Below are 26,362 nucleotides of genomic sequence, written 5' to 3' on the forward strand. Positions count from 1 at the left end.
AATTTTTCCAGCAAATTTTTCAAAACCATTTCTTAGGGACCACATCACATTTGAAGTGACTTTGAGGGGCCTTTATGACAGAAAATATCAAAATTAATACCATTTAAAAACTGTACCCCTTAAGGTACTCAAAATCACATTCAAGAAGTGTATTAACACTGCAGATGCTTCACAGGAACTAAAGCAATGTGTAAGGGAAAAATGAATATTTAACTTTTTCACAAAAATTTTTCTTTAGTCCTTATTTTTTTCATTTTCACAAGGCAACAAAAGAAAGTGGACCCAAAAATGTGTTGTGCAATTTCATATGTGGGGGAAACCCACTGTTTGGGTGCACGACAGGCTCGAAACGGAAGGAGCATTGTTTGAATTTTTGAACCCAAAGTTAGCTGGAATCAAGAGTGTTTGTGCCTAAACAGAGAAACAAAAACCACAAGTGACGCAATTTTGCAAACTAGACCCTTCAAGGAACTTATCCAGTTGTGTGTTGAGCACCTTGAACCCCCAGGTGCTTCACAGAAATATGTAACGTTGAGCTGTGAAAAAAACAATCATATTTTTTTCCACAAAAATATTCTTTTAGCCCCAAAATTTGCATTTTGACAAGGCTAACTGGAGAAAATGCACCATACAATTTGTTGTGCAATTTCTCTTGAGTACACTGATACCCAATATATGTAGGAAAATTACTGTTTTGGTGCACATAATACATCAAATATTGTCCATTTGTAAAAAAGCCGGCACTTCATATCATAACATATAAACACACAATCGGACTTACATCACAATAGCCGATGAAGAGAACCAGATGATAGAACATAAAATTAATTTTTATGAAGCATATTAATAAAATATTGCATAGAAAAGTTTTTTTTAAATGGGAACATTTTACATAATGTTTGGGATCCCATTTATCCGGGGGTCTATGCTGATCACTTATATCGGGTGTGACAAAGTCTCTGGCAAAGTACTGGAGGGGATATATTTCGCATTGAGGTTGTTCGTTCCAGTAATATAAACCTAGGAAAAATCTCCAGCACACTAATTGCTGAGGGGGGTTAATCAGCAATGTTTAATGCTAGGTTGATTGAACAGTTGTAGAGTGGGAGGAGTCCAGAGGATAAATCCCCAGCCTTCTAGAGCATTTGGGCGGGCTGGAGGTACAAGCTCTGGAGCTGTGTTTTCATATTAAGGAAAGCTGAACCTCATGTTGTTTGCTCATGAAGTGGACGGATTCCCGCAGCAACAAGTACTGTGCCATACTTTATGTTTTTGTTTTCCTGTGAGGCCGGGGAGGCTGTGTTTGTTTTGCTAGCATTACACTGGGCTATGGAGTGCTCTTAATAAACCAGAGGAAGATTTAAATAGACAGAGTTCCTGTGTTTACCTCTATCTGCAACCGAGTGAGCTGATCTACAACAGTTGGTGCTAGAAGTGCGACCAAATTCCTCAGGAATCAAGTGTGATGACTGTTGACAAACTGCATGTCCTGGGTGAAGTCGGCTGTGAGGATATGAGCATGGAACAGCGGTCAGACAAAATGGAAGAGCTGATCAAGCATCTGGTCCAAAGCCAGCAGTGTTATGAAAGGTAATTCAGTACCACAATGGACATAGAGGTCAGCGCACATACAGTGACCTGGCAATAACCCAAAAAACAAGAACGAGCTCTGAGACGTGGGAACTCTGTGGACCGCAATCCCTAATCCTCTCCAACCACACTAAAGGCAGCCGTGGATTGCGCCTAACGCTCCCTATGCAACTCGGCACGGCCTGAGAAACTAGCTAGCCTGAAGATAGAAAATAAGCCTACCTTGCCTCAGAGAAATACCCCAATGGAAAAGGCAGCCCCCACATATAATGACTGTGAGTTAAGATGAAAAGACAAACGTAGAGATGAAATAGATTTAGCAAAGTGAGGCCCAACTTTCTGAACAGAGCGAGGATAGGAAAGGTAACTTTGCGGTCAACACAAAACCCTACAAAAACCATGCAAAGGGGGCAAAAAGACCCTCATTACCGAACTAACGGCACGGAGGTACACCCTCTGCGTCCCAGAGCTTCCAGCAAGCAGAAAAAAACAAATTGACAAGCTGGACAGAAAATTAACAGCAAACAAATAGCAAAGAGGAACTTAGCTATGCAGAGCAGCAGGCCACAGGAACGATCCAGGAGGAAACAGGTCCAATACTAGAACATTGACTGGAGGCCAGGATCAAAGCACTAGGTGGAGTTAAATAGAGCAGCACCTAACGACTTCACCACATCACCTGAGGAAGGAAACTCAGAAGCCGCAGTACCACTTTCCTCCACCAACGGAAGCTCACAGGGAGAACCAGCCGAAGTACCACTTGTGACCACAGGAGGGAGCTCTGCCACAGAATTCACAACACAGCAGCAGCACTAGCAACAGCTGGCACAACAGGAGACAAATAAGCTGCTGATGCAACAGTACCAACAACAGCATCTGCAGATTGACTTACTCACAGAGGTGATTCGTGGCATGATGGCAACTTCGACCTCAATGTCAGTTGATGATTTCTGTGTTTGGAAAGCTGTGAAGAGAGTTTTGCAGAAAATGACCTTGGGTGATGATGACAAAAAAGCTTTTTAACTATTTTGAAAGGGTCCCTGATAGGGAGAAACTCCTGCCAGAGCAATGGGTAGAAGTCCTATCACCATACTTAATGAGGGAGCCAAAAAAGGCCTACTATTATTTGGCCTTAGAGGATGCCAAAGAATATGCAAAACTGAAAGCAGAAATTTTGGCAATCTTGGGGGTTACAATGTCTCTTAAAGCACAATGGGTCCATCCCTGGGAATATCACCATGACAAACCCCCTTGCTCTCAAATATTTTATCTGCTGCACCTTGTCCAAAAGTGGTTACAATCAGAGTTCTCTACACCAACTCAGATGGTGGAGCGAGTTGTTCGTTCACTCCCTTCCGCGCCCGATGCAGACTTGGGTTGCCCATGGAGATCCCCGAAACGCTGATGACTTGGTTGGACTGGTCAAAAGGTATCAGGGGGCTGACGAGTCCTTGGAACGGCTATCCACTCCATAATGGGGAGAGGAGGTTAAAGGGAACCTGTCACCAGGTTTGGCTGCTAAGAGATACAGCCATCACCTTTCAGGGCTTATATACAGCATTCTATAATGCTGTATATCAGCCCCTAACCAGACCTGCAAGAGAATATAATAACTTTTATTATACTTACCTGTGGGGCTGTCCGGTCCTATGGGTGTCGCTCTTCTTGGTCCGGCACCTCCCTTTTTCTTGCGATGCCACCCTCCTCCTGCTTGCTTCGTGTGAATGACGCATCTCCTTGGCGCCGCGCTCCTGCGCAGGCACTCTTCTCTGCCCTGTTGATGGCAGAGCAAAGTACTGCAGTGTGCAGGTGCTGGGAAAGGTCAAAGAGTTCCGGCACATGCGCACTGCAGTACTTTGCTCTGCCCTCGATAGGGCAGAGAAGTACACCTGTGCAGGAGCGCTGTGCCAAGGGGACTGTGTGGATTACAAAGGGACACGTCATCCACACAAAGCATGAAAGAGGACGGGGATCGTAAGAAGTTGGGAGGCGCTGGACCAAGACTACCGACGCGTAGGATACATGACTGCCTTGGACCTAACGAAAGGCTACTGGAAAATCCTCTTCTCTCAAAGTGCAAAGGTGAAGATGGCCTCTTCTACACTTGATGGTTGCTTCTAGTATACCAGAAGGCCATTTGGGCTGCAAGGAGCCCCAGCTACCTGCCAGAGGGCCATACACCAAATCTTAGCCCCTCACAAAAAAATAAGCCACAGTTTACCTTAACAATATTGTGATATTCAGCCCGGATTGGGGAAGTCATCTGCAACAGGTCCAGGCAATGCTGCATGCGCTGAGAAAGGGGGAATTAATCATAAACTCAAAGAAGTAAAGCCGCAAGTAAAATAGGTGAAGGCAATCTAAAATTGGTTGAAACCTGTCTTGAAAAAAAAGCTTTGGACATTTCTGGGAATGGTAGGATACTATCAGCGGTGTATCCTGAATTTTGCTATCATACCCGAACTCCTGACTGATGTTCTTAAGGGTGCAAAAATGTTGATGGCCAGATGGTCTCTTGAAGCAGAGATTGCATTCCAAGAGTTGAAACTCGGGCATACAGGACTTCAACTTTCATGTGAAACAGAGTCCTGTGGAGCTGCATGGTAACACAGACGCCCTGTTGAGACATCCCTGTTTGGTGACTGAAGGTGCCAAAACCCTGCTTTGAGCAGAAGGAGGGGATATGTGACAAAGTCACTGGCAAAGTAGTGGAAGGGAGATATGTAACACTGAGGTTGTTAGCTCTAGTAGCATAAACCTAGGAAAAAGCTTCTGCATACTAAGTGCTGAGAGGGGTTGATCGGCCATGTTTGGTGCTAGGTTGATTGAACAGTTGTAGAGTAGGAGGATTCCACAGGATAAATCCCCAGCCTTCTAGAGCATTCAGTGTTAGGTGAGCCTGGCAGTGCAAGCTCTGGAGCTGAGTTTTCATGTTAAGGAAAGCTGAACCTTTTTGTGTTTTTGTGCCTTCCTCTATGTGCACCCAAGTGAGCTGATTTTTCATCTAAATCTCCGAATTACGTGATTCAGATGAAACCCCTGAGGGATCCATTCACTATAATGACGCAGCAGAGATATTCTGAACCCCCTTCTGTCCTCTGTTCAGCAGTGTAATTCTTTTAAAAGGTGCACAAAACTGATTGACCGCAACTTTATGCATGCCTAAAAAGACAGATACCGCAGGATCATAGGCCAGATGGCGTCCACAGTGCCTCCATCTACCTCATTATAGGGAATCTTCCGTCTGGAGTTCCAATTGAATCACGTATTTCAGAAATTTACACGGAAACTCCGGTGTAAGCGCAGAGCGCAGGATAAATTTGAGCCGAGCCTTACTACAATCTTTGGAAGGCTGAATGAACAAATCAACAGCAGGTGAAGAATTGGTTTTATTTATTTCTTACTTTGTTCCTTGTGTGATATAAGTGATTAGACGACTTTATCCTTCGGGTCGGTGCGATTACAAAGATACTAGATTTATATAGTTTTTGTTTCTGTTTGGCTGCTGTCACACACTAAAAGACGCTTGTTTTTGCATTGCTATATTTTGAGAGCTAAAATGTTTCCATATTTCTGCAAACAGAGTCATGTAGGTCTTGTTTTTTGCAGGATGAGTTGAGGTTTTTATTTGTACCATTTTTGGGCACATGACATTTTTTGATTGCTTTCTATTCCAATTCTTGGGAGGCAAAATAAAGAAAAACCTGCAAATCAGGAGTTGTTTATTGTTTTGGTTTTTTATGCAATTCCACATGTGGAAAAACTGATAAGGAAGCTTTATTCTTTGGGTCAGTATGATTACAGCGATGCCACATTCATTTCTTTTTTTCTGTTTTTGTGCTTTTACACAATAAAACTATTTTATAGAGAAAAGAATTCTTTTTGCATCACTTTATTCTGAGATCTATAACTTTTATATTTTTCCACTGAAGAGCTGTATGGTGGCTTGTTTTTTGAGGGTCAAGATGACACATTTAGCAATACCATTTTTATTTACATTTGTCTTTTTGACCGAGTTTTATTTCTTTTTTGTTTGGCATGATGAAAAAGCATAGTTTTTTGCCTTTTTTAAAAACTATTTTTTATGGTATTTAGTGAAGGGGTTAACTAGTGTTACAGTTTTATAGGTTGGATCGTTCCAGACACGGTGATACAAAATATGTATACTTTTTTCATAAAAGTATTTATTTATGGGTACAACATATTTTTATATTTTTAATTACTTTGTGATTTAAAAAAAAAAATATTTTACTTTTTTTTTTTAACTTTTTTAATTAGTCCCACTATTGGACTTTTATTTTCACAACTCTGATCGCAGTTATAATGCATAGCAATGCAGGAGCATTGCTATGCTTTATAACTTTCAGTGCTGTGCTGACACAAGCTACAGGTGCTTCTCACAAAATTAGAATATTATCAAAAAGGTAATTTATTTCAGTTCTTCAATACAAAAGGTGAAGCTCATATATTATATAGAGTCATTACAAACAGAGTGATCTCTTTCAAGTGTTTATTTCTGTTAATGTTGATGATTATGGCTTACAGCCAATGAAAACCCAAAAGTCATCTCCATAAGTTAGAATAATTAACAAAAAAAATCTGCAAAGGCTTCCTAAGCGTTTAAAAAGGTCCCTTAGTCTGTTTCAGTAGGCTCCACAATCATGGGGAAGACTGCTGACTTGACAGATGTCCAGAATGTAGTCATTGACACACTCCACAAGGAAAGTAAATGTTGCATTTCATTTCAATCAGTCTAGTGTGCAGTTTCCACAATCAGTGATAGTTTGAAGAGCCATGTCATCTGCTGGTGTAGGTCCACTGTGTTTTATCAAGACCAAAGTCAGCGCAGCCGTCTACCAGGAAAATTTTAGAGCACTTCATGCTTCCCTCTGCCGACAAGCTTTTTGGAGATGGAAATTTCATTCTCCAGCAGGACTTGGCACCTGTCCACACTGCCAAAAGTACCAATACCTGGTTTTAAAACAACAGTATCACTGTGCTTGATTGGCAGCAAACTCGTCTGACCTTAACCCCATAGATTCTATTGTCAAGAGGAAGATGAGACACCAGACCCAACAATGCAGACATGCTGAAGGCTGCTATCAAAGCAACCTGGGCTTCCATAACACCTCAGCAGTGCCACAGGCTGATCGCCTCCATGCCACGCCGCATTGATGCACTAATTGATGCAAAAGAAGCCCCGACCAGGTATTGAGTGCAGTTACTGAACATACATTTCAGTAGGCCAACATTTCAGATTTTAAAATCATTTTTCAAGTTGGTGTTATAAAGTATTCTAATTTACTGAGATAATGACTTTTGGGTTTTCTTTGGCTGAAAGTCATAATCATCAACATTAACAGAAATAAGCACTTGAAATGGATCACTCTATGTGTAATGACTCTATATAATATCTGAGTTTCACTTTTTGTATTGAAGAACTGAAATAAATTAACTTTTTGATGATATTCTAATTTTGTGAGAAGCACCTGTACTTAAATCATGCACTGCACATTATCTTACTAGCTTGCTAGCCCTGGTGACCCGGATGTCATCAGGACGTCATTGGGTCACCATGGCAACTTTGCATTTTTGAAATCTGCAACATGTCCATTTCTCTGGCAAGTCATTGAGTTTTATGTGCGGATTAAAAGTTAAAAATGAAAAAAAGGAAAAATGTGTTTCTAATCCATTTCCGCTGTGGAAACGTACTAAAACCGCATGCAATCCACACATGACTGTATCAATAAAATTTTGCCAAAGCCAAATACCACGATGTATATAAAAAAACAACTGTTTTGGCACTTGGACCAATTGTCTACTACACTATTGTACGCTATTTTGTGGCATTTTGCTTAAATTTGTTTCTGTCTACTTATAGCCAGGAGGCTTTCCGAGTATACTTTAGTAAAGGTTATGGTTTATTATTCATTCTCTACCCTCGCTAGTACTTTTTACCAATATGAGTATAATAAAAGTTTGGATAAATTTACACAATCTTCACTTTCACATAGCAAAAGTAAGGACAGGGCAAATGGGCGAGACGTTCTGGGAACTATTTTGGTTGGGATCCATGATGACAGCTATTAAGTGCCTTTTTCATTTTCATGCTCTTGTAGGCAATCGGGCAACATGGTGGGGGCTTAAATCCCCTTTGTAGCATATTTCATCAAATGTCGGCTGCCCCGCGTCCCAAAGCTACAGCTCCTCTTTCGATCTTAATACTAAATCCTAGCATCTACTGTATAATGGGCGTTAACAGAAAGTGCAATTTTAATGTACACTTTAGCTTTAATTCTTTTGAAAAAATGTTGGAAAGGCGAGGTTAGAAAGCAAAATCTGTTTAATACTTTTCCGTGTAATAGACAGCAACATCTTCAAGCAAGGGTTAAGTATATATAGTCATCTGACTGTTTATATGGAGCATGGATACAATTTGCTTTTTATGACCGTGCTATCATATGATGGGTACACTGATCTATGGCAGGCGGTTCTCCATGGATATTAGCACAGATCATTTGTGGGGTTTCTTGTCTTTCTGTAATGATGATAATTCCTCTAGAACAGCTCCACATAGAGATAGATGCAGTAGATGATAGCTCGATATATAGTAGATGGATAGATAGATTCTAGATAGATAATAGATTAGATATATAGACAGATAGATAATAACTAGATAGATAGATAGATAAAAAAATAATAGATTTATAGATAGATAATAGATAAAAAATGATAGATAGAAAGATAGATGATAGATACAGTAGATGATAGATAATAAATAGATAACTAGGTGATTAGTAGATAGATGATAAATAAGATAGATAATAGATAGATATTATATAGATAGAAAATAGATAGAAGATAGATAGATAGATAGATAGATAGATAGATAGATAGATAGAAGATAGATGCATAGATAAATAGATAATATATAGATAAATAATATATAGATTATAGATAGACAGATAGATAATATATAGATAATAGACAGATAGATAGATAGATAATAGATAGATAATAGATAGATAGATAAATACATAATATATAGATAGACAGATAATATATAGATAATAGATAGATAGATAATAGATAGATAATAGACAGATAGATAATATATAGATAATAGACAGATAGATAATATATAGATAATAGATAGATAGATACACAATATATAGATAATAGATAGATAATAGATAGATAGATAGATAATAGACAGATAGATAATATATAGATAATAGATAGATAGGTAATGTATTATGTACATGTATGGGAGTGTATTCTCTTATGTAGATGTATGAGGTGGCTACTTAGCAAGTAGTTTGCATAAACTTGTTTCCATCCCATTCGGGACCCAGTGCCATTTCTCCTCCATTGTTGGGCTAGCCTTGGTTAGGGGACACACTGGGGACCTTGTAGGACTCCTTGAACTTGTCAGCATTCAGCATTTCACTGTGGGAGATTGATCGGCTTGTGATGGAAGCACACACGCGTCTGATCCATGTCCTATTGTTACTGTGTAATGCACAGGCACATAATCATCTGACTGAATCAGCCACAGTCATCTGACACAAATACCCAAATCATCTGACAGCCGAGGCAAACACAGTCATGATTGTGTGAATTTCAATCATCTGACAATGAGGCACATCCCAGCCCCTGTTTAGCACATCTGCATGTGGACATGAGGTTTTGCTGGCTTCTATGTATCACCCATCTTTGTTGCGCTGAAAACCATAGGACTTTATTAGTGGCATATACTTTTAGTGTGCTTTCCTCTTACATTCCTCCTGTCATTTAGAACAGTTTGGGCCAGAGTTTTTATCGATGTAAAGTCTGATGATTGTGATGTGTATATGAGGAGCAATACTTATGATAGTATTTGGTGTTCATGTACACTGTATATACTGTAATTAGAAGAGTCTATTCAGGGGTGAATTTCACTTTTTTAAATACGCTTTCAAAATACGCTATCATGTAAAAATACTATTACTCTGCAGATATGGGGTTAGTCTCCAGCTTAATAGAGTTCTGAAGCTGCCTAACGCCAGCACTGAGAGCACCGCTGCCAGGAGGAAAGAAACTTTTTTCCTCCCAGCAGCTTCCGGCTTCAGTCATAGGGGAGCGACCGGCATAGCCTTAGTGCATAGTGAGTGGTGGATGCAACCATGCCCCGGCACTGACTTACAAACTTAATTTCCTCCTGGCCGCGAGACTCTCAGTGCAGGGCAGGGCAACATCAGAACGCTATTAACCTGCTGATTAACCCCATATCGGCAGGTTAATAGCATTTTTTTACATTATAGCTTCCCTTTAAAGGTGGACCAGCTGACTGATACTGCCCGAACCATGTGCAGCATGAATCGGAAACCGACTCTGTTATTGCAGCCTTATGCAGTGGGTACGGAAAGTATTCAGACCCCTTTAAATTTTTCACTCTTTGTTTCATTGCAGCCATTTGGTAAATTCAAAAAAGTTCATTTTTTCACATTAATCTATACTCTGCACCCCATCTTGACTGAAAAAAAACAGAAATGTAGTAATTTTTGCAAATGTATTAAAAAAAGAAAAACTGAAATATCATATGGTCATAAGTATTCAGACCCTTTGCTCAGTATTGTGTAGAAGCACCTTTTGAGCTAGTACAGCCATGAGTCTTCTTGGGAATGATGCAACAACTTGTTCACACCGGGATTTGGGGATCCTCTGCCATTCTTCCTTACAGATCCTCTCCAGTTCTGTCAGGTTGGATGGTGAACATTGGTGAACAGCCATTTTCAGGTCTCTCCAGAGATGCTCAGTTGGGTTTAGGTCAGGGCTCTGGCTGGGCCAGTCAAGAATGGTCACAGAGTTGTTCTGAAGCCACTCCTTTGTTATTTTAGCTGTGTGCTTAGGGTCATTGTCTTGTTGAAAGGTGAACCTTCGGCCAAGTCTGAGGTCCAGAGTACTCTGGAAGAGGTTTTCATCCAGGATATCCCTGTACTTGGCCGCATTCATTCTTCCTTCAATGACAATCGTCCTGTCCCTGCAGCTGAAAAACACCACCATGTTTCACTGTTGGGATTGTTTTGGGCAGGTGATGAGCAGTGCCTGGTTTTCTCCACACATACCTCTTAGAATTATCACAGAAAAGGTCTATCTTCATCTCATCAGACCAGAGAATCTTATTTCTCAATAGTCTGGGAGTCCTTCATGTGTTTTTTGGCAAACTCTATTCAGGCTTTCATATTTCTTGCACTGAGGAGAGGCTTCTGTTGGGTCACTCTGCCATAAAGGCCCAACTGGGGGAGGGCTGTTGTGATAGTTGACTTTGTGGAACTTTCTCCCATCTCCCTACTGCATCTCTGGAGCTCAGCCACAGTGATCTTGTAGTTTTTCTTTACCTCTTTCACCAAGGCTCTTCTCCCAAAATTGCTCAGTTTGACTGGACAGCCAGGTCTAGGAAGACATCTGGTGGTCCCAAACTTCTTCTATTTAATGATTATGGAGACCACTGTGCTCTTAGGAACCTTGAGTACTACAGAAATGCTGTTGTAACCTTGGCTAGATCTGTGCCTTGCCACAATTCTGTCTCTGAGCTCCTTGGCCAGTTCCTTTGACCTCATGATTCTCATTTGGTCTGACATGCACTGTGAGCTGTGAGGTCTTATATAAACAGGTGTGTGCCTTTCCAAATCAAGTCCTGTCAGTTTAATAAAACACAGCTGGCCCCCAATGAAGGAATAGAACCATCTCAAATGAACTTTTTTGAATTTACCAAATGACTGCAATGAAACAAAGAGTGAAAAATGTAAAGGGGTCTGAATACTTTCTGTACTCACTGTATGTATGAGACGATGAGTCTAGGATGATTAGTCCAACAGGCAGGTCACTGACAACTTCTCCCACTCTCCACTCATTCAGTCATCAGTGATTGTTCTCGTACACAAAAATTGGTCCAAGTAAAATAATTGTTTTTGGTAAGAGTTTCATCAGCTGTTTGCAGATGTAAAAAAAAACTGAAGGAAGTTTCTTAAGCTTCTCATATCAAAAAGTGCATGAAAAATGGACAGCACACCAATGGCATCCAAGGAGAGTGCTGTCCGATTTTTCATGGATTCATACCGTTGCATTGGCCAGTTTGATGCAACACTTAGATCAATATTGGACAAGTCTCCGTGCTTTTGTGAGGATCACTTGATCCAGGAAAAAATTCAGACATGTGAACAGTATAGACTATCATAGGTACAAGTGCTATCCATGAAAACACTGAGAACTCGAACGAAAAAACTGACATCTGAATAAACCCTTAAACTGACAAGTCTCTCCCTGTGTGTGTAGAGGGAGAGACTTGCTAATCTAGGTGAACGGGCTAGGGAGAAGCCAATAGGGTCCAATCTCTTGGTCTAGTCACTGGTGTTTGTGCAAATCAATTTGCAGGACTTTGTCCATTGGCCATGTCAGTAGTCTGTTGCATTGGACGGGAGCCCTGATAGCTGCTTCCAATCTGACAGCATCTGTGGCTCTTCTTTTGAAGATGGCTTAATGGCTTACACATCACGTGAGCGTCACACTGCAGTGATGACATAGCAGCATACCAACTAATCAAAAGAGGAGCTGGGATGCTCTCAAGTAAGAAGCGGTTCCCAGGCCTCTTGTCCGACAGACACAGATCACTGACATGGCTGATGAACAGGGTCCTGAAAATCGATTTGCATCAACTCTACTATTCATCCTAGTCACATCAATTTGTACTTGACCGGAATTTTAAAAGATGTAACATTTTCTCTGAAACTCCGCTGAACTGAGGTGACCTCTGGACCATGGGAAAAAGCCGGTGATGATGTCACCGCTGGTGAATGATGCTGCGCTCTGAGCATCTCATTGAACAGTGGTTTTCAGCCGGGATGGTCGCATCTTGGCACCGTCTTGGTTGAAAACTATTTAGTCCCCAGACTTGGATTACAGACTGGGACACAACGACGGACAGGTATGGTATATTGTTGGTTTGTTATTTTAGTTTTATTACAGGAAATCGAGGGCATCGAGGAATTAGGTGTTACAGTAAGTATGGTATAGTTTAGAACATTAAAGGAGTCTGTGTATTTTTTTTCAGATAAAGGACTTTATTCTGGCTGTGTCTTTAACATAACTATAGCATTAGTAATTGATAGGTGACTTATAGACGCCTCTCCATTACTAAGCCGTGGGTTTGATGTCACCTGAAAGGTGACATAAACCCCACAAATATTACCCAACTTGCCACCGCTGCAGGGCAAGTGGGAAGAGCCGAGCAAAGCGGCAGAAAAGACACATCTAATAGATGCTCCTTTTTCTGAGTAGTTGCGGGCTGCTGTTTTTAGGCTGGGAGGGCCTATATCAATGGCCCCTTACCATTCTGAGAATAGCAGCCCCCAGCTGTGAGCTCTAGCAAGACTGGTTGTCAAAAATAGGGGGGGGGGCCTTGGCATTTTTTTAAAATTATTTATTAAATAATTTAAAAAAAAAGTGTGGGTACCCCTCTATTCTTGATAACCAACCTTGCAGAAGCTGACAGCTGTGTACTGATGCAGCACATGGGTGGCACACGTGTGCCACACGTAATACACACACGGAGACGGATATCTCCGATACTGGAAATATACATTTGTGAAATCGGCCTTAGGCAAAGTTCAAGCAAGTTCAACATTATAGTGATAGCCCAGGGACAAACAAAGAAGCAACACCCAGCTCGGAGTATAGAAAAACATATTCAGGACTAGGATGACCACACAATTTTACAAATGACACCCTCTGTCGTTGCGCGACTGCATGTCATGAACTGCTGCAATCCAAAGCAGTAGCAGTATGACAGGCGATTACAATCACTTCCGCATGGCTTATATAGATGCATATACAGTGCTTGTCTTAATTTTTGTTGTAGTCCATCTCGAATGTAGTGACTGCCTTATGTTCTCAATAAGATAACTGAGCAAGCACTATTATAGTGTGTATTTACATGCAGCAGACATATTCCATAGTGTTTTGTATAATTGTCAATAATGGCACTATCAATACTGCATGTTTAAAATGTGCACTCACATTATTTGCACTCATAATTATGTTTTGCATATTTCATAATTAAGTCCCGCCGAGTATACCTTGCATAAAGCGACTTCAATGTAAATTGCAAGCTCTTTTAAGCTAAGCTCTCACGAGCGCAGAAAACTTGGATAATTTTTTTTCTCACTTGTCATCTAATCATATATAATCCGTACGCAATCTGTTTTTTACGGCTGCAGCTATTATTAATTTCGAAGATCATTTACATTTAGATCATTTAGATTTATTTATCGCTTTCTATGTTACGGAATTACAATGTATCCGTAACAGATTCCATACTGTGGTTCCTTTTTTTTTGGCGCGCCTATAGGCTAGAATAGGTGAGTCTCATCCGATTCACGGAAGAAACTAGTGTGATTTTTATTTTCACACAAAGATTCGGTGAGTGAAAAAAAAATCGCTCATCTACACTGCTGTATGGAATAATATTGGTCCCTGTACTGTCTTGGACAGCACTCGGACTGAAGATATGGTCATGTGAACCTTCCTTTAATGAAATATTAGTTAATGATGCTTCTAGGAATACATTGGAGATGCTAAAGTTTTAATTCTCATTTGAATTAAACTAATGGAATAGAACTAAAAAAGACAACTTTTAAGGGTTTTGCTTGTAAAGAAAAAAATGAAAACATTTTCCGTTGTGCGCAACAGTTCCTGCCTTGTAGTTTACACTATATTAAGTTATATTAACTGATCCTATAGGAGATCATTCAATTTTTTAATGAAATCAGTCTGAAGATACTTCAAAGGCTTGTTTACTGGTGAAATAAAGGCCATGCTCTTGGTAACTGTGAGGTTAAATTTGGCCAAATAGGGTTAATTAGCTAATCAGGCCAGCGTCCCACAGCAGAATCCCTTAATCACATTGGGGATGTGAAATTTCATCCGTGCAGACGCGGCTTTGTGTGTAAATCTGCAGGAGCAGTTCTGGCTTTTCCGGGGTCAGATTCTCAAGAGCTCCATTAAATAGAGCCTTTGTTTTCAAGGCTGAATGATACGATCATGAGGAACCGGAGACTGTTGGATTGGTCTTGGGGAGGGGCTGAAATGGGAGGGTGCTCAGAGGACGCCATATTTAACCCGTTGCAAATCTCATTCTATCTGTAATTACTGGTTGTATATTAAAGTACTGCAGAGATTTTATTCTATCGATTCCCCCCAATCGCTTCTCAGATGTGATTACCATTGAAGCTGAGAGAAATGGAGAAGGGTACTTGTTCTTATGTCATTGCCAGGTTATATGCAATCAGATGCAACCCTTCCATCATACACTCTTCCAATCATACATTCTGGAATTTAGTGGTAATAACCTGGATAAAGGAAATGTTTCATGTTAAAAACATTTTATTACTTTTACATAAGTATATCTACTAAGCTGATAGTGCTATCTAGCCCTATGTAGCAAATGACTATGGTGTGTCCTTATTGTACCTATGTCTGATAATGTATTTTGAGGAATTTCCATCTTATTATCATATATAAACCCAACAGTTTGCGTTTGATTTCGTTGTTGTGACACCAAGATTTTGTGCTGGGTCACTAACTTCATCCAACAAAGTTAGGGAGGGTTATCAACTACTTTGCTAAACCTCATTAGTGGCCCCAAGGTGGTAGAAAATTAAAACAGACTCACCTCCCAGACCGGCGCAGCTCAAAACTGAGCACTATGTCCCCTACAGCTTCCGACTGGATGCAGCATTCATGTGACGTCCCCCATCGGAAGAGGAAGCTAGGAGACTGACATGAGTACAGAGGAGCAGCGCTGATCTGGGAAGCAAGGATTGATATTTTTTTTAAATGTTTCCACCACCCTTTGGCCAAAAATGAAGTTTTGTAAAGTGGTGGACAAACCCTTTAAAGCAAACCTGTCAGCTGATACATGCTGCCCGAACCGTGGTCAGCGTGTACCAGCCACTGGCTGTATGATCACAGTCGTGCGTGTTTGACTTTGAAACGCTGCGGCGTTACAGGGAATAACATACTTTTAATAGCTGTCGAGGACTGAGCTGCACTGTGCACTTGTCATACAGGCGGGTCTCCTGAGGCTTCTCCATGCCCGCTGACAGTGATTGATAAGGCAGAGGCTTGTCAGTCACTGTCATCGGGCATGTAGAAGCCTTCGGGGACTCGCCTGTACGACTAGTCTCCCACGCTGCTCAGTCCCCGGTGGCTATTAAATGTATGCTCTTCCCTGTAACGCCGCAGCGTTTCAGAGTCAAACATACAAAAATGTGATCATACAGCCAGTGGCTTATACACTCTGACCACGGTTTTTACAGTGTCAGCTGACATTTTCCTTTTAATATAAATGTAATGAAAATAGTAATAATTTTTAAGGGTGCTTTCACACATAGCATTTTTAGAAAAAATGCAACATTCCTTTGCATTGTTTGTTTGGCCTTTTTCGCTGAAGTGTCTGGAAATCAATAGTTGATTATGAAGCAAAATACAAAATTCATGTTTGTTTGTTTTTTTACGAGCACTAAGAAAGTCCACAAAAAAGTATGTGATGGCAGCATGCATTACCTTAAAGGCATAATTGGACTAAAAATAATTAAAATTAGATGAAGATGAACAAGATGAACTATGTATGCATATAAACCAGGCCCTTGAACATTGTCCTGGAATTTCCAAGGCCTCTATTTAGAGACTGCCCCACTAAATGTTACTTTTACACATAAAATATGGGCGATTAAGTGTTTTATACTGCAATCGTGGGGAATAGAGAATGAGGCACTGCATGATATAGTCCTTGCCCTTTAAGAAATTATATAATGTTCCTACTAGGTTTTATCCTTCTCTATGTCACCCTACTATTATATGTATTTAACTGCTGCTATGTTCTCACTCTAAACATATTTCCAGCCCCATAATAAAGCAATTTTGAAGACACCATAAGGCCCTCAATTTCATTTTTGCTGTCAAAGGCACTGAGAGAGGAGGAAGTTCCGTGCCTGACGCCAAGTCGCTTCAGGGTCCTATGATAAGAAAAAAAAAACGAGAAGCAGATCAAATGTATGTAAAATATTACATTGAAAATTCCAGAAAAACTTAACTTTTTATTTTTATATATTTATCTTGTATATGTTTATGCACAATTAAAAAGAATGACATGTCAGAACTGGGTAAGATAGTATGATATTTACATAAATAAGATAGATACAGTAACACATAGTGAAAAAGAAACGACAAATACTGAAAACAAAAAACAAAACAAAAAACCTTTAGCTGAATGAAGACTGATGGAGGAAGGGACAAAATGTTGTTATACACTATGGTTAATCTGGGCATAGGACAAAGCATCAAATAACTTAACCCCAAATGGGCTCATGGATTTCTGTCCCTCTTCATTTCAAAAACCCAAAATTGAAACAAAAATGATTAAACCAAAGTCTATCGAGACATTATTTGGTATGAAAGCACCTGTCTCGCCACACCTGTCGAAAACAAAAATATATATATTTAGATATATATTTTTATATTTACATATAGCCTTTACTGTTTCCATTTTTTTCATCCTGATAAACATACTTCATAGTATCCTGTTATGAGAAATGTCAGTAAATAGTGTTTTTTTTTGGGGGGAGGGGGAGGAACCAAGATGACTGCCATCATATAGATGTAGTAGAGGGAAATGCAGAGTTGACTGCCCTCTGTACTATCCCTAATGTGACTGAAGTAGCTTTATCTCTTCTACAGGTTATTTTAAGATGGTATACTGGAGTAAGGTAGCCAAATGAGCTCGTATGTATGCTAGCATATTAAATTGCTATACATCTACAAGAAAATTGTGTTCACAGCTATCACTGACATTCTAAGACATTATAAAAATATGTAAACTTCCACACAAGGTTCCTGATTAAAGACAGGAATACATTTCATATCTTGTAACTGATTTGTTACTTATGACAAGTAGAAAGCTGTTACATCCATTCTACAGTAGAGGGACTGTAAAGTCCAAGTTTATCTATTTAAGGCAAGTATTTGATCATGCCTAACTTTTTATTTTGTTTGGACTTGCTTTTCTGTACTTCCTTTGGGTCTTGGTGATGCAACTACCCCTAAAGATTTATGTAGGAAGTGGACAGCCCAGGTTTCTTCTTTATAGGTGTTTTTAACAAACACGGAGCATTCAGGATGCATACCATTAGCAATACCATGTGGACAAAGTAATAAAATGCCATATTATTTAAGACATTTTTCTGAGCATTGCACAGTACTGTGGATGAATATGCAAGCCAAATGTTGGCCATCTTGAGACACCCAACACTAACTCCCATTGGAGCAATTTGTCACTTTATTGCGCTGACCACTGCACAACGAGTGGGTTACTATTGAATGAGTTATCTCCTGCCTTCACTTGCTCTAGTTCTTCAGGAATTTTATGATGCAGCTCTGTTTGCTCCCCATCTAAACTGATGGGATTAGGAAAAGGTAAAGCAAGAACTGTATCAGACTTTCCATCATAAACTAATAATCATTTTAGTATGATGTGTACAAGTAACTCGGAGAAACTAAGAATCAGTTTATTCCCATGATGTTAAGTTGATTAGTGATACATGGACTATCCCTTCTTTCAAACTGGTTAGCAGCCCAGGTCAACTGGATGAGAACGTCAAGCTGCTTTCAGATAGAAATCTGTTTGTTTGTTTTCTGCAGCCATTGGCTGTGCATAGTCAATTCTGCCAGCCAATCTGGCGCCTAAAATCAAAGCCACTACAAAGTCAGATGTTGCAGCTTCCTCCTCTAATATGAGAGACACTAGTTCATAATCAGTGTATAATCTTTATTCCCTTCCCCCATCCCTGCATTGCCCTGCTATTCTAGCCCACCATTTTTACACTGGAGTTTTGTTTTTACGTAAGAAAATAGGCCCATTTTTCCCTGGTCACCATCTTTCTCAGTGGCCCATAGAAACCAGTTCCCCTGGTGCTCATTGAATCCGGATTCTACCTGGGATTTGAGCTGTGGGAGGACCCCATCGGAGTATGGTTCTCTCCGAGAGATGTCCCTCCTTTGCCTGCTTTTCTGTAATTCTCATGGTCTTGACAGAGTGGTGTAGACAGGTTGTTCCCAATGTGTTGGGCTATGTGATGGAGCCACACTAGGTGGATCAGAAATTGCAGTATAAAGAGGACGCTGTGGAGGGCCCATATAGGAGAACGCCGAGTAGAGCCCAGATGCTTGACTAGAATGGCTGTAATAAGAACTCGCTGACTGATGGTCTGAGTAGTCGAACTGTGGCCTTGAGATAGAAGGAAAGGCTGAACCATAGTGTGGCAGCCCCAGTGAGGTGTAGGTCAGCTGTGATGTGGACGGTTGCTCTGGATAGTGGCTGGTACTTGAGCTTTCCGTCTTCACCTGAGCTTTTGAGTCTGCCACATTGGGAGCATGTTGCTTTGCCAGGGCCCAGGCTGAAGGGCCAGCAGCTAAAGCTCCACTGAGACCATAGCTGGAAGTGTAACCCCCAATGTGACTTGGGTGTGCAGCGTGACCATTTGGTGGAAGGTACTGGTCAAATTCATTGACATCAAATTGCTCCATATTGGACATAACATCATGGCTTATTTCTCCAATATCAACGTTGCCAAAATCAATGTGTGGTTTTCCTCCATCTGCAAGAGAGCGAGATCCATCTCTCTTTCCGTCAGATTTTCCACCCTGAAGTTCTGTTTTAGGTGTTGTTGGTGGGGTTGGAGGACCATGACTTTGTCCTAAAATAAAGAAGTATGGATACACATTGTTAGAAAATGTAATATAGCCAGAAGTCCATAAAAACATAATCTTTGTGACTTCTCCATTTTGTATTTTTCATGCTGATGTAATTGCCAATGAGCATGGGAGAAAATAGTTTTACTTTCTTACATTATTGATTATTACTGTTTCATTGCTAACTTGAGAAAAGGTAACACATACATCACAGAAACAAATATAAAAATGGGCAGAAGACTGATCTTTGTGTGATGTGCCCTATAGGTGTGTTAAAAGGATTGACCACTACTGTACAACCCCAGCTTAATCAATTAAGGACCTAAATTTAAATAAAAACAGTGTACTCTCCTCTTACAGCAGCACCATTCCAGCGATTTTGGCGCCATTGTTCCTGGGGGTGACATGACATTGTTGTATCACGTGCCAGCTGGAGCCAATGAGTGGCCACTTACTGAGCAAACGCTTAGCAGGTATTCCCCTTGACTCCCTATAGATAAGCATACACTGTTCAGCAGAGCATGCATAGGTTCTCAATTCACTGCTAAGCACCCCTTGTGGCAACTTCACCTCTTACTTGCCAGGTATTTGACCAACATTCACCAAATTTATACACCTCCAGTGTACAATAACTCAGAGAGTGACTTATCTTTGGTCAAGCCATAGATTACTATGAAGACTATTGTATTTTTTACTTTATCTTTGTATTACATCATACGAAGAAAGAAATCATGGGAGAAGTTCATCATGGTCAGAAGAATAGAATGAACATGGCAAAGAGGAAGACCAGCAACCTGATGGCCTGATACTATCAAGATAATGACAAAGAGGACCCTGGTGGACCTATCTAGGCTTACAAAAATCGATCTTGGGATACCCATAGCTTGGGATCGAGCCAAAGGCCGTTAAAATAAAAAAATAAAATTCTGTATTATGATTTCCATGTTATTCAGTTTGATGTAAAATTTTTACATGAGAATTAACCTGATTTCTATTACCTGCAGAGTGTTCTGAGTTCCCATCAGACATAGGAGAACCATGTCTATGATCCAAATGTGAGTTTTTATAGTGGGCCTGTATGGATGCTGCCCCTCCCTCATTTTCAGAGGAACCATCTCCCTCTCCGGTGGTGGGCTTTCCATTTTTTCTTCTACGAGGCTGATATTTATAATCTGGATGGTCTTTCTTGTGTTGCATCCGCAGTCTCTCAGCTTCTTCAATGAAAGGTCTTTTATCATTTTCATTCAACAATCTGTAAAATACAACCCAAAAAAGATTAAAACTTTCTCAAGTATTTACAAGATTGTTTTTTAAAATAGAAAATTTGTACATTCAGGGAATTCTTTGATTGACTAGCCTCATAGTCTGAGAGAATACTGTAAAGGTACCACTGCAACTAAGAACATTCTGCTATGGGCTGAAAACTATCGTATTGTAAAAATATATTTTTAGAGCGATTTGTTTACTTTAGCAACTGTTGGGCAAAAAAATTGTATATTAAGTAGCAATGAACAAAATCAACTTCAGAAATAGTATTGATAAATGAAAATTGTGCAAAATCGGAATGAAAAAAATTACTAAAGAAATATTTCGTGAAATAATGAATATGCTTGGTTTTCTAAACACCTTCAATGTGATCCTAAGTCATATACTCAAAATCTTACCTCCAAAGTTTGCCAAGTGTCTTGCTCAGCTCCGCATTGTGTAGGTGTGGATACTGGTCAGCCAACTTACGGCGGGCAGCTTGTGCCCATACCATGAAAGCATTCATCGGTCGCTTCACATGTGGTTTAGACTTGTTGCCACCATTGACCCTCACTGGCATAGGAACTAATGTCCAGTCGTAACCACTCAAAACTTGGGAGACAGCTTCACGAATGCAGACAGGAAACCTTTCATCCTCTGAATCATGCTCTTTCTTCACCTTTCCATCTTCATCATCATCTGGACCAGAATGGGAATGAGATGCCAGAGGCTCAGGTGTCAAAGAAGGATCTTCAGACCCAACCGGGCTCATCTCCACCTCTGAAAGACTCTGATCGTCACTCATGATGTGTCTTTTACTGGGAAACTGGAACAATTAATGATAGTATTAAAAAATTTGCTCGAACTATAGCAAATAAAAAAATAAGGTGGTAGCCATAGAACAGAAAAAACTATGGAGAAAGTGTTTTCCCCCAAATACTTACACAACGGGATAACAGTTACACAAGTCAAGTGCATGCCAAGTTTCCCTCTACAGTGTTTACAAAATAGCATAGCAAAATATATACTTAAGCCTATGTAAAGCAAGGGACCCTTGAGTCATATAGAATTACGATATTATATACACTACTAGAATACAAGCTTGGCTTTACTAAAGTAAATTATCTTGCTGATAATGTTGTTATGTGGTCAATTTTCCTATAGTCACTTGTAAGAACTAACCCTGTGACACTACAATCAGGCTATGCTTCCAAAGGTAAGAATTTTGGTGGCTTCCAAGTGGACAACTAGGAATGAAGATGGGCAATGTCCATGTATAGTCCCTATATACTAAGTATACTAAGTGAATGCTTCTAGCTATAATCTTGGTACGACATGTAATTAGTAACCACATGAAAACAGATTCATGCTGAGTTAACAAGAAGCATACAAATCCTTCCTGAAATCTTTCTAAGCAGGGCAAATGGGTTTAGCAAAATCTCTACAATCTCTTTTATAACAATTGAACTATGCAACAAGTAATGTCCTAATAGGTTTAAGTCACTTGTTTGCTGGGAAATAAATACTCTTATTTTGATATTGCTTTTGATACTTTATTACAGAATAAATGGAGAACAATGTTTACTCTACAAGGAAAATGTAAAGCTGCAGAAGAAACACGATATGGATATATAACCAAAAGTCAAATATAGGAACGTCCAAATAGTGTTAAGCTCAATAAACATATGAATCTGACATAATACAAAACTACTTATCCATATGTCACCAAAGACTAGAGGATATTAATACTGTTTCAAAGTTAAGCGTTCTGATTGTACTATTTACGCTAATATACAGGATATAGAAAACTTGGAATTTCTCTATACAGATATTAACAGTATAAAAGATTCACAAGTGAAATGAAACAATATTAGCTAAGCATCCAAAGTATCCAAACTCTAGTTATTTACTTGGGCACGTAAGGTGGATATTATGTGTTACAGCAGCAATGTCATCTGAGACAACAACGGACATCTCAGTTCCTGACAGTTGACTATGAACTGTGTCTTGATACTAAAGCTTTTTACAGATACATCCAGATATTATGCCATGTAATAGTTTTTGACCACTTTAAATGTTGCCTTCATTTGACCTTGGGCTGTACCTGATACATTTATTACTTATTACATTTTTTGTACCTATAGACTTAAGAGTAGAATTTTCAAGTTATATTCACATTTATTAACTTATAGTTACTTTGTATTTATATTAGTCAACCTTACATTTGAAAACGCTATATGTTTTGAAATGTCAGAATATTAAACTTCTGAGAGAAGTGTTCATTTCATAGAAGAAAAAAAACAATGACAATATGATTATTATTGGTCATAAAAGTTCATTGTTTCATTGGTAATGACAACAGGGAAGTCAAATATCTTCAAATACCTACAATATCATATCCAAATAAGGACACAGATGCTTAGCTGCTGAACGCAGAATTAGAAACTTGTGCGGGACAGTGTAAAGGCTGCACATATAGGTTTATTGTGTAGGTTTTGCAAATTTTGATCTAAATAAATAATGTTAAGCTAATTTTATGCTATGATGATACATCTAAAATATCCGTGAACAGTGAGAAAGAATAATAAAATGGGAATTTAGAAAAAAGAAACCAATATTACTAAACAGTAAAAGATGAACCAATTAATGAATCTAGCAGCAATGTGACATGATTATATATATATATATTTATTAATACACATATAAGAGTACATACCTATACTTATATTTGTGCGCATATATATATATAGACAGACAGATAGATAAATAGATAATAAATAGATAAATAGATAGCTATAATAACAAATAAATAGAAAGGAGCATAGAATACAAATCATTGCATAGCTCTTTTCTAACTGAATGTTTCTGCTTCGTCAGATCATACAAAATCGATAATTGCAGCAGAAATACATACAATGGACATTTTCGAAAAATAAATGAAAGCCAATGAAATGAAACACTAATGTAAAGTTTTCTTTAGTTACATAGTCCAAAATGATAAATCTTGTCAATATTTCAGAAGAAATGGGAAAAGTACAAAATATATTCCACTTTTATTCCAAAATTGTATAATATCTGTTAGAATATGCGTAAAGAAATTCAACTAATCGTATAAAAGAGACCATTAAAAACTAACGTAAGGGAAATACTATAAACTTTAGAAAGCAAGTCTTATATTACGGGGATAAAATGCAGTGAGAAACTAAATTATTTTTTGGAAAAGAGAAAATATCAAGCGAGAATAAAAAAAAATGATACATGATAGCTATAAAAAAAAAAAAATGTATTAAAATAACATGATATAAAAAGTAATAGAAATATGCAAATTATTTCTGAATGTAGGAGACTAGCTAATAAAAGGAATGTGATTAAAAAGAAAAAATGAGCTATTATAGCAAAAGTTACATGGGGAACGTGAGTGAGGGTTAAAGATAAAGTTGCACGCCATGCGTAGTCATTTTAGAAGGGGGTGTTATATAAAGAGTATATAAGAAATAGTAAAAAAGTTAGTAGCTGATGTAAAGTAGTATAGTGTAGTTCACAGCGAGAGTGAATACAAGGCTAAGTGAGAGGCAAAGCAGGAAGAGTTGGAATGCAGAATGTACCTACTGAGTCTTAGTGGTAGGAGGTGTGCTGGCTCGATGCTGTGTCAGTAATAGAGGCTCTGTTCTCCTATCTGAATGATGCTCTGTTCGCTGCCCTGATCACTTCTCCCCATGCATTTAAGGCAAAGCTTTTCTCAAACAGTCCTTGGTCCTTCTAATTGGCTGCAGCCAATGTAGGGGTGGGGCAAAGACGAAACGTACCTATTTCTGCCAAGAAAATGAAAACAAAAAATACGAGATTCTCTACTTTTTTTTTTTTTTTTAAATGGCCTTGAAACATTTTGTGGGTTAAAGCCTTAAAAAAAAATAACATTCCTAAACTAACTGCGGTAATGTATTATCCATATACGTGTACTAAACAAATCGCACATTACGTATTCCAGAAAAGTTGGAGCAAAATCCCAGAATTTAAGATATTTAAGAATTATATTTAAGAATTTATAGAGGCTGAACTGGATGGACAAATGTCTTTTTTCGGCCTTACTAACTATGTTACTATGTATGTTACTATTCCACAGATCACCCAGAACTCTTCCCAAATACTACAGTGATGAATGCTAACCCTGATACACTCTACACTACTCACCCTACCGAGCTACACTCATGCACAGTCTGGAAGCCAAGCATATTTGTGAGCAGTACGCAGCAGACCGATAGCATGTCCCCTGTGCTCCTGTACAACTAATCCTGAGTTACAGCGCTCACAACACCTCATTCATTCACTTCTAATCCAAACCTGATTCATTAATCCACAGATCTTATTCTCTGCTTTGGCACAGCACAAAAATACATAATATAAACACATATCCTGTGTACACCACACACACGAATTTAACTCCGTGGCACAAAAAAAAAATAATTCTAGCAATAATATTGCTACTTTGCAAGAAAACAAAGTTGGTAAATGAAATGTTTTCTTTATATTTCTCTTTATAAAGTGTAACAGAATATGGATTTTTGTCCTGACATCAATACTCTGTATAAAATAATACACATTGACCCAACATCATCACGTACAGGATGCAAATTTGTTGGATCAGACACCACCATATTCAGGCAATAATGGAAGAACTAACTCTTAGAATCCCTGAGATTTTATCTATGTAAGCTAGAAGTGATTTTCTGCCTTCACAGCCCTTCTTTACGGTCTCCACTACTTCTCTTTAACCTGTCAGCCCTGATATTTTGGATGCTTCTTCAGCAATGTCTCACTTGACAGATAGTGCCAGGCTTGCACACATTGTTCCCGCAGATGTTGTGGGATGAGTCTGTGAAGGTATGGTCTGTAGGAGGGGAAAAAGCAGACAGAGGATGTCATGCATAGCCCGAGGGTCCCTTGTCCTCATCTGTGGAACTGCCTGAACAGTACGCAATTGTTGGACCCCCTCTATTAGGAATGAAAAGCTCAGTAACTGGCAACTGCCTTCCCATAGAAGCAAAGTTATAAAGTCACAAGGGTTCATTAACTGTTTTAGTGTTACAAGCACTATCCCAGGGGCTGATGATTGAGGAAGGTGGAGGGGGAAGATAGAGAAAACAACTATTTTTTTGGCTATATCTTTGGAAGGAAGACAGCCACAGATGTAGAGTTATATTTTCGCATTAGTAAACCTTTATAAAATTGGATAAGTACGAATCCCTGAAAAGCCTCATAGAATATTAGACTTTGCAATCATGGAGTTTAGGGTAGTTTGGCAATACACTTTCCGGAGCTATAGACTTTCCAGTGCCATTCGTAAAGTTCTAGGAGGAATTGACATTTCCGTGTGGCTGGTTTCTGATGAGGGATGGGTGTGGATCTGAGGAGTTGCCAACAGAGTTTGAGTAGCGGTCATATCAAGCTTGCCGGTTGTTTCCAGGGGCTTCACCTTAGAAGGACAGGAGCTTTGCCGATGATTTTTTTTTCAGTTTATGCCCAGTTTTATGTTCAGCAGCTCTGCAGTGATCCTCACCCCTCTATTACCTGAGCTTTTTCCCTCCCCCCTTCTTAGACAACGCAGGCTTTTGTCCTGAGGGCAGGCCGATCGCATATAGACCTTCCATTGTCCTGCCTTATTGGCGAAGCTAGGCTAGGCCGAAAGCCTGCACAATGAAATCTTACATACAGTAAAAAGGGGACATTAAAAAACTCTTCA

At 39.3% G+C, this 26,362-nt stretch overlaps 1 protein-coding gene across 3 annotated transcripts; it reads right to left on the reverse strand.

Annotated features, from left to right (window-relative positions):
* Positions 1–14,994: 14,994 nt before the first annotated feature.
* On the reverse strand, positions 14,995–24,365 carry SOX10 (SRY-box transcription factor 10). 3 transcript variants are annotated; one of them, XR_011315024.1, is made up of 5 exons: positions 24,232–24,365; positions 21,042–21,448; positions 20,376–20,629; positions 18,622–19,382; positions 14,995–16,646 (listed from the first exon to the last, which is right to left on the reverse strand). XR_011315024.1 is itself a non-coding variant. In XM_069736954.1 (4 exons), the coding sequence occupies exons 2-4, from the start codon at positions 21,425–21,427 to the stop codon at positions 18,706–18,708; spliced, it is 1,317 nt and encodes a 438-aa protein (XP_069593055.1). In that variant the 5' UTR covers positions 21,428–21,448; positions 24,232–24,365; the 3' UTR covers positions 18,571–18,705. The 3 variants fall into 3 exon arrangements, 2 of the variants coding, with proteins under 2 accessions (XP_069593055.1, XP_069593056.1); XM_069736954.1 differs by lacking the exon at positions 14,995–16,646 and having other exon boundaries at positions 18,571–19,382; XM_069736955.1 differs by lacking the exon at positions 14,995–16,646 and having other exon boundaries at positions 18,571–19,382; positions 24,228–24,353.
* Between the last annotated feature and the right edge of the window lie 1,997 nt (positions 24,366–26,362).

This window comes from Ranitomeya imitator, chromosome 8 (assembly GCF_032444005.1).
Source record: "Ranitomeya imitator isolate aRanImi1 chromosome 8, aRanImi1.pri, whole genome shotgun sequence".
Lineage (NCBI taxonomy): Eukaryota > Metazoa > Chordata > Amphibia > Anura > Dendrobatidae > Ranitomeya > Ranitomeya imitator.